Below are 7,981 nucleotides of genomic sequence, written 5' to 3'. Positions count from 1 at the left end.
TAGGTCATTTTCATCGGATTCTACAGGTTTTGCTGATGTAGAAGCACAAATGGCACTAAATAGCAATTAATTAGCTTAGTCACCGGAGGTGGGTGATCCTCCAGCAACAAGAAAAGGGTGGCGACCCTTCTCTTTCTCGTCTCTCTTTCTTCCGGTCGAACAATAACAACCAAACACCCTTTATCTGTTGTGTTTCTCCGATCTGTCTCTCTTTGCCTCCATCTTTGAGATATGTTGCCAGAAAAAGAAGAAAGAATCGACGAGGGGGCTACCAGAGTAGCTCCTCGCCGCTAACTACTGTCTTTACTTCCTCCTGCCTCCCCCTTCGACCTTATTGTTTTTGCCATCATTCCTCCTTGCTACCAGTGATGTGTAGGAACACACAAAGGAGTCGCCGGAGATTGGGGTTCTCCCTCTTTTTCATGATGAATAAAAGTTGGAAAAATCTCGTTGTGGATATGTGGATGCCACCTGGGTATTTCATTTCAACAAAATAAAAGAAAGGGAAAATGACTTGATAGGGTAAGATACTTTTTGAAATGTACATATTTAGTCCTTATTCTTTTGTTTTTTGTAAAATAAACCCTTCCACGTCAGTAAAACCTGTAGAATCCAGTGAAAATGATCTAATGTGTATATATTAATAAAGTCTAAGGGTTTATTTTACAATAAAAAAGAATAAGGACTAAATGTGTACATTTCAAAAAGTATCTTACCCTATCAACTCATTATCCCTTTCAGTTTCGTCAAGAGAAGAGAGAAAACGATATGCATTACCTTGTGTTTTATGAATGATATAATTAAGAAAATGTGTTGGGTGTAAATTTCTTAATTCTTCAGTTAACTGAATTTGTACTCCCATTTTATTACTCCCATTAATGAAGATTTGTGACGATGAATATTCATAGTAAGATTTACGATAATACATTTGCAAATGTTTATAAATAATACCAAAATTTTTATACCAGAAGTTAAAAATTTTGTGAAACATGAAATGTAAATTTTGTTTATTGGTACAATTGCTTTAAAAACCTTCTTACGATAAATGTTTAAATTGTTGGTGGATAGCACTGAGTTATGCCGATGAATATGAATATGGATTATCATATATTTAAAAACATGAATATTCATTATCATGTTTATGACAATGCATATACATATATATGCATATGAACCAAAAGATTAAATATGCAAAATAATAATAAGAACTTAAAATTTCCTTTCATTTCTTTCTATTTTCTTCGAACTTAGATCACCAAAATAAAGAAAATTTTGCTTTTCTTTTTTTATCTCGATTTTTCTTCCCTTAATTTACAAGAAAACTGGGAACATGGAGTTACGGTACTTAAGAATATGACGGTCCTTCACATTTTTTTGTGCCAACTGCGACTCGTAGTGACGCGCGAGAAAACGTGGGCGGTGGACTGCAGCCACATACTCAGCCGTCACCTCCAGGTCCCTCTTCGGTACCTCCGTCCGCCTTCTCCATCACCCTCTTCATTACTGCATATAAAAACTCTCATTGTTTCCTCCGTCAATTCGACTTTCCCTGTGCATTCTTGTCTATTCATCGGATATCAGAAAGAAGCAACTTTCTTCAATCAGCATATGATCATTTGAAATGGCGGCGGCGGCGGCTTTGAATTTTTTAGTTTGCCATCAACACAGCGAGACGTCATCGGTTGGAATTAGGTCAAGTTTCAAGCCCTTTCCAGTGATTAATTGCAAAATGCCAAAGATATCAAGGCTTTCTCAGGTACTCCGCTCTAATAATCAACCATCATGAGATGAACCAAAATTTCATATTATTTTTCTCAATGTTTTAGCTATAGTACATGTAGAAGTTGTTTGTTTCTATGGCTGACGCAAACTATCCTTTGTATTACTCGTTGAAACAATACTTATTTTTATCAACGAAGGTGATACACTTCATATCGAAAACCTAGTACCAATAAAGAAACAGATATGAAATATTTACTAATTTACCTCAATAAATTTCAATTTCTTAAAACTTTCTGTTGTAAATTCATGGGTGAAATGGTTTTGGTTTAGTTGGAAAAGCGATAATGCAATCTTCCTTATGACATGGTCAAATTTTGTAAGGATCAAATAGCAGTGAGATGTTCTATGGGACATGCAGAAAAGTTTAAGAAAGTACCTCAAGGGGATCATGGAATCTGGTTTCCAGTGCAAACCTAATATAGTTGGCTTGATCAAAGAGAGTGAAACTAGACTAGAATTCAATGTAAAAGAACTTAGTACATTGATGAGGATTCAAGTAAAATCACAAGAAGATAAGCATGGCATTGACATTCTGTTATAAGGACATGGAGAAGATATTTTTATTGTCTGATTGTCTGAATTAACCAAACTTTCTAGTTTACACTCCATAGTCACTTCAGTTTGGGACTAAGGACTTATATGGTGGTTTATATGTGCATAGTAACTGTATGATTTGTATGTTATTACCATTGATATAGATGTGGTCATAGTACTATCCATAGCTATGGGGATACATAACTTGTTTTTCCTAGTTGTAGGGTGGGACACGGACATTGTGCATCCAACTGTCATCTACAAAGCCAAAAATTCAGATGACATTATTAGATGAGAGTCTTGGTAGAGGGAAAGTCATTATCAAGCCCTCTGATATATTGGTAATGTGGAAGAATCAATTTGCACACTTTGCACAGGGTTTATGTTGCATGTGCTAGTACTAACACTAGTGCTTCATCTGTTTGCAGGCATATGATCTTGTTCAAGGACCTCTTGTAAGTTGTATCCTCAATGTTGTAATTATGGAAAAATGTCATTGAATTTGCACACTAATAATATATAACTGAATTTGAGGATTTTCAAGGAAAATCACCTCAAGGGATTTCCATTCCACCAAATCAATACAAACCATGAAATCAAATCCAATTGCAGTTAAACATGATTAATAATACAAAAAATATAAATCATCAACCATCCTTACACCTAATCGTAATGAAGCTTTATATATTCAAGCACAAAATCATATGATATAAGCTACATTTGCATTAAGAAGTGGATTGATTATCCTTAACATAAATTTGATGTGAAGCATTGGTATTTGGTGTGTTGAGTTTCTTTGTGTTTGATCTGTGCAGGTTAGATGGAGTTACATTGCAGACAAAACACTACCTTGTCCCCCAACAGCTGTTCTTTTGCATGGCATTTTAGGTAGCAGGAAGAACTGGGGTACGTGCTGTGCTGTACTAAATGCTCATGTTTTTCATTTTTTTTTTCTTCTATTTTGAAATATCTAAAACTGCCATCCAAATACAAAGTACTCTTCACTGCTATGATTAACTAATATGCTATAACTGGGTAGATTTTTTAAAGTATAATGTTGTAATAGAAAGAAATGAAAGTATGATGTTGTATTAAACAAATAAATGCCAATTTCTTGCATTTAGCCCTAACATGTATGTGTGAGAGTAGTGACTAGTTTTCTTTTTCTGCTATTATGGTTATTGTGTACATATCTGCAGTTATATTAATTAATTAATTAATTTTCTTTTTACATTTATATCCTTGTTTCTTTTCTTAATTTAGAAGAGTGCCATAGAAGAAATAGTAATTATATTTGGTGTAGTTTTTTTGGTTTTTGTGGGATAAACTCTATGATTTAGTAGTTTTACCATGGCTGATACATTAGGAACCTTTGCTCGGAGATTAGCACAGGAATTTCCAAACTGGCAGGCAAGTCGATCTCCATCCTGTTTTTAATTTTGAAAATTTCTGACATACATATTATCAAAGCCATAAGTAACAGTAAATAGTTTTCTGCTCCAGTTCTTTTATGCAGTTTAAATGTAAATGTAAAAGTAATCTTGTGATTCTTGTTGTTGACAGTTTCTTTTGGTTGACTTGCGGTGTCATGGTGATTCAGCATCTATCACAAAGAGAGGACCTCATACTGTTGCCTCAGCCGCTCTTGATGTCCTAAACCTTGTAACCACTAAACTGTTTTTCTACTGAGTAAACTTTGATATAGGGAAACATAGAAAAATACAATGGAATTTCACCATTTTATTGATTTGGCCACTTAAGTATTTATAGTTAAGTTGCTTATTTGATAAAAATTTAATGGAAAACTTTTCATAAGTAAGGTGGTCATGTCTCATATGAAAAGCCTTCTTCCTTTGGAGTTGTTAATGAAGAAAGTGAGTAATAAAATAAAATTATGAATTATCTGATGGGTTTCAGTTAGCTTTTATAACAAGGATAAAGATATGAGATATGTTTTTTTTATGAAACAGAGTTGTCTGTTAATTTTCTTTCTTATTGGAATTTGTAAGAAAAATAAAACAATTTGTCTTCTTTTTGTGTGGAGTAGCTGGGGCATCTTAGAGTAATACCACGAGTCATAATTGGTCACAGCTTTGGAGGAAAAGGTAATGTATACAGCAGATTTAAAAGTTAAAAACTTTACTAGTGGTCTCTTTCATTGTTTTCATACTTAATACTTATTATGATCCAGTTGCACTGAGCATGGTTGAACAAGCTGCAAAGCCACTTGCAAGGCCTGTAAGAGTAAGGCCCTGTTTTTTTCTTCTTGTCATTAAGTGGTGTCTGTCTGGATAAATAATATTATAATATATTATTTTTTTTGTTAAAGGTTTGGGTTTTAGATGCTACACCTGGAAAGGTACGAGCAGGTAGAGATGGAGATGATCATCCTGCTGAATTGATCACTTTTCTAAGTGCATTGCCTAACCAGGTGTGTTAGTGTGTTGCATAAAGAGTAACGTCTTTTTTTTTTTTGTTATCACTTTTGTATGCAATCTTGATGTATCTCATATACAGGATTCTTGTTAAACTTTTACAATCTTAATTTTTCTATTATCTTTTTTCAAGGAAGGTCACATCAAAAAGGGAGGTCATCAGTGGTCTTGTGCGTGAGGGGTTTTCGAATGATGTGGCTCAGGTGAATCTTTTTTTTTTTAATAAGATAAATAATAAAAATCTTTTTTCATTTTCATTTACTAATTTTCTTTTTCATTTCAGTGGGTGGTTACCAATCTTCGGAAGACAAACCCTTCTGATTCATCTTCGACTGCCTATTCTTGGACATTTGACCTTGATGGAATTGCTCAAATGTATCAATCTTATGAAGAAACTAATCTATGGTAATTTCTTGAATTTTGATGAATCATCCAAAACTTATATTGTTGCCAACACAACTCTTAATCCAAGTATCATAATTGAAATTCTTACTTTCACCATTTTATCAATTTAGTCACTTAACTATTTTCTTTGGTGATTAAACTGTTATAATTACTTTTTTGACTGTTTAAAGAAAACATTTTTACTGGTTACCTGGTTTTGGTATCATGAACAAATACAGAAAAACATAATGTACTTTCACCATTATATGTTGATTTAGCCACTTATCGATTTTTCCATATAACTATAAACTATTATTATAATAAATATCCATAAAAAATTAACCGGCTAAATCGATAAAATGCTGAAAGCACATTGTGTTTTTCTGTATTTTTGAGGGTAAACCCCACACGAGTCAACTTTCTTTATTTTTCCGGGAAAAATGGCTTAAATAAGGCATAATAATAGTTTAAATTTAATTACTAGAGAAAATAGTTGAAAGGCTAAATAAACAAAATGATTAAAGTACAAGTGTTTTTCTATGTATTGTGCGTTTTTGAAACTGTGTAACACAGAAAAACTGTATTTATAAAGGTCGAACAAAGTGTGATTGTTAGTCAAGTTGTTAAAATAAAAAAAGCGCAAAAAGCACAACAAGCTTTTTTTTTTTTAAAACAAAAACAGAAAATTGGTCTCGGAAACAGACACCAAGACTTGTTTAAAGAAACAACATCCAGTGTAAAAAATGCTTAATATTTTGAGGGGGAAGGAGAACAGCAAGATAGTTTTAAGTAGCCCATACTTATAGTTTTTGTGGCCATGGTTAATGTATTTGGCAGGGAGGTGGTGGAAGATGTACCTCGGGGTGTGCATATAAATTTTTTAAAAGCAGAAAGAAGCTTACACAGATGGGCACTTGGAGATCTGCAGAGGATCCATGTAGCTGAGGAGCAAGCTGCCGAAGAGGGTGGTACTGCTGGAGTCGAAATGCATGTTCTTGAAGATGCCGGTCACTGGGTGGGTATTCCCATCTCCATTTCCATTTCCTAGATTAACATTATCTCTCTTATTAAATTCAACAAATAGCAACACAACATCCTTCTACTTTTCAAGTACAATCCCGTAACAGGAAAGAATGAAACTAGATATTTTTTAACCATAATGGCAACGTACTTACAATTTTTTCTCACCGATAATAACGATTGTTTTACTTTTTACTCATAATATCAACATACTTACATTTTTCAACCAGTATGGGGAATGTACTTTATTTGTTACATTTTAATACTTATTATGTGTTAAGAAATTGCAAGTATGTTGCTATTTGTGTAAAGAAAAGTAAGTTCATTGTGATGATATGTTACAACATATTACTATTGCCTTAAAAAACGTACCAATATATTGCTATTGTAGGTAACAAAACAAAATACATTGACTATATTTGTAAAAAGAGTAAAGTATGTTTGCTATTTCTGTTCAATTTGCCTAATATTTTGGAGACAAAAAGTAGTCAAAGAATAAAGGGGTGTTTGGTTGCCAGAATGTTTTGGAAATATATGGGAATGTGATAAAAAAACAGTGAAAGTGGGATCCTGTAATTTTGTTGTCAGGTACATGCTGATAACCCGGATGGGCTGTTCAGGATCTTGTCTTTCTCGTTTCAAGGATTCTGAATTTAAGAAACTTGTTAACCATTTGATGCATCCTATGCATATTTTAGTTATCATTTATTGTATCTTATGCAATTTAGCATCATTTTTGTTTCACATTAATCATTGCTTGTATCATTATTTAATTTAACAGCATTTTCCTTTCACTTGATCCTCATTGCTTAAATCATTCACTTTTAAATTATGATGTGCAACTAAGTTTGATGTCTACACTTACTACAAAATGGTTCATAGATCTTTCACATAGCAAAAAATTTTAAAAAAGCCCTCTATATTTTTGTTATATGGCGGCTTTTGAGGATTGCATGATTCACTTGGTAATGCAAAAACTAAAAGCCATAATGTCTGCCGGTGCGCATGTCTATAGACTATTACTCGAAAATTTAAATTTGCCCTTTGCGCAAGTTAGGTAATTTTGTTGCCCATAGTTAGGTAATTTTTTTTACCAATAAATTTGTTTGATATGTTCAAAATCAGGTAATATGATTTGTAATTATTAATGATATTACCTTATTATGAAAAGAGGTAATCAAATGTATACGAGAAAAACATGGTTACCTAAAATGGACACAAATCAAAGTTCTTTACCCATTTTGATAATAGAGTTCTTTATGTTAGGTGCAAATAGTTATAAGACGTACTAATGTGACATGGAATCAGGTCATTGGGTATTGAAGCTCTGGATGGTAGATCTGAAGTAAGTGTCATTAATTACCAATCATATGGTGATGGAGGTCTACTAGTACAGGTCCATGGCTGCAGATATGGTGGTTGGAAGGTGCTAAAAGTGGGTCTTGGTGAACCCGTGGTAGTCTAGTTGTCTTGACTAGTAGTTTGGTAGCAGGGAGAATTGATGATGATGATGGTGGTGGACAATGGTGGTGGTGTTGTTCTATGATGTATATGGTGGTGGAGGTCTAATGGTGGTGTTTGTGATGATCCGGTGAGGGGTAGCCGGTGGTGGTGGTGGACGGTGTTTTGTGATGGCCGCTTTGGTGGATATGTGGTGGTCCGACAGTTAGAAGTTGATGATGGCGGATAATGGTGATGGCGGTAGTTGTAATTGGGGACGTCGACCGAAAACGGCAAATGCAAGGGGGTAGGGTAAGAAAGGGTGGGCGGGTGGGGTAAGCATTTTTAATTTTTTTAATTAAATTTTTTTTTCTTTTAATTGTAAA

General features: G+C 33.8%; 1 protein-coding gene across 2 annotated transcripts; it reads left to right on the top strand.

The window, feature by feature from the left end:
* Positions 1-1,363: 1,363 nt before the first annotated feature.
* Positions 1,364-6,949, top strand: LOC145043430 (alpha/beta-Hydrolases superfamily protein). Of its 2 annotated transcripts, none has more exons than XM_078992077.1 (13): positions 1,364-1,756; positions 2,541-2,657; positions 2,745-2,771; positions 3,132-3,222; positions 3,683-3,726; positions 3,880-3,978; positions 4,364-4,421; positions 4,508-4,560; positions 4,646-4,747; positions 4,889-4,954; positions 5,035-5,156; positions 5,973-6,150; positions 6,744-6,949. In XM_078992077.1, the coding sequence occupies exons 1-13, from the start codon at positions 1,622-1,624 to the stop codon at positions 6,804-6,806; spliced, it is 1,155 nt and encodes a 384-aa protein (XP_078848203.1). In that variant the 5' UTR covers positions 1,364-1,621; the 3' UTR covers positions 6,807-6,949. The 2 variants fall into 2 exon arrangements, with proteins under 2 accessions (XP_078848203.1, XP_078848204.1); XM_078992078.1 differs by having other exon boundaries at positions 1,622-1,756; positions 2,535-2,657.
* Positions 6,950-7,981: the final 1,032 nt, after the last annotated feature.

Source organism: Lactuca saligna, chromosome 4, assembly GCF_052625555.1.
Source record: "Lactuca saligna cultivar CGN05327 chromosome 4, ASM5262555v1, whole genome shotgun sequence".
Taxonomy (NCBI): Eukaryota; Viridiplantae; Streptophyta; class Magnoliopsida; order Asterales; family Asteraceae; genus Lactuca; species Lactuca saligna.
The sequence above is the reverse complement of the archived record's forward strand: the minus strand, read 5'-3'. Positions and strand labels throughout refer to the sequence as shown.

What these genes read in the sequence shown, in the direction of transcription:
- LOC145043430 (XM_078992077.1), top strand. Translation starts at nt 1,622, where the DNA reads ATGGCGGCGGCGGCGGCTTTGAATTTTTTAGTTTGCCATCAACACAGC. An exon ending in ATCTTGTTCAAGGACCTCTT is followed by an intron (nt 2,772 to 3,131) that starts GTAAGTTGTATC and finishes TGATCTGTGCAG; the next exon opens with GTTAGATGGAGTTACATTGC. An exon ending in TATGAAGAAACTAATCTATG is followed by an intron (nt 5,157 to 5,972) that starts GTAATTTCTTGA and finishes TGTATTTGGCAG; the next exon opens with GGAGGTGGTGGAAGATGTAC.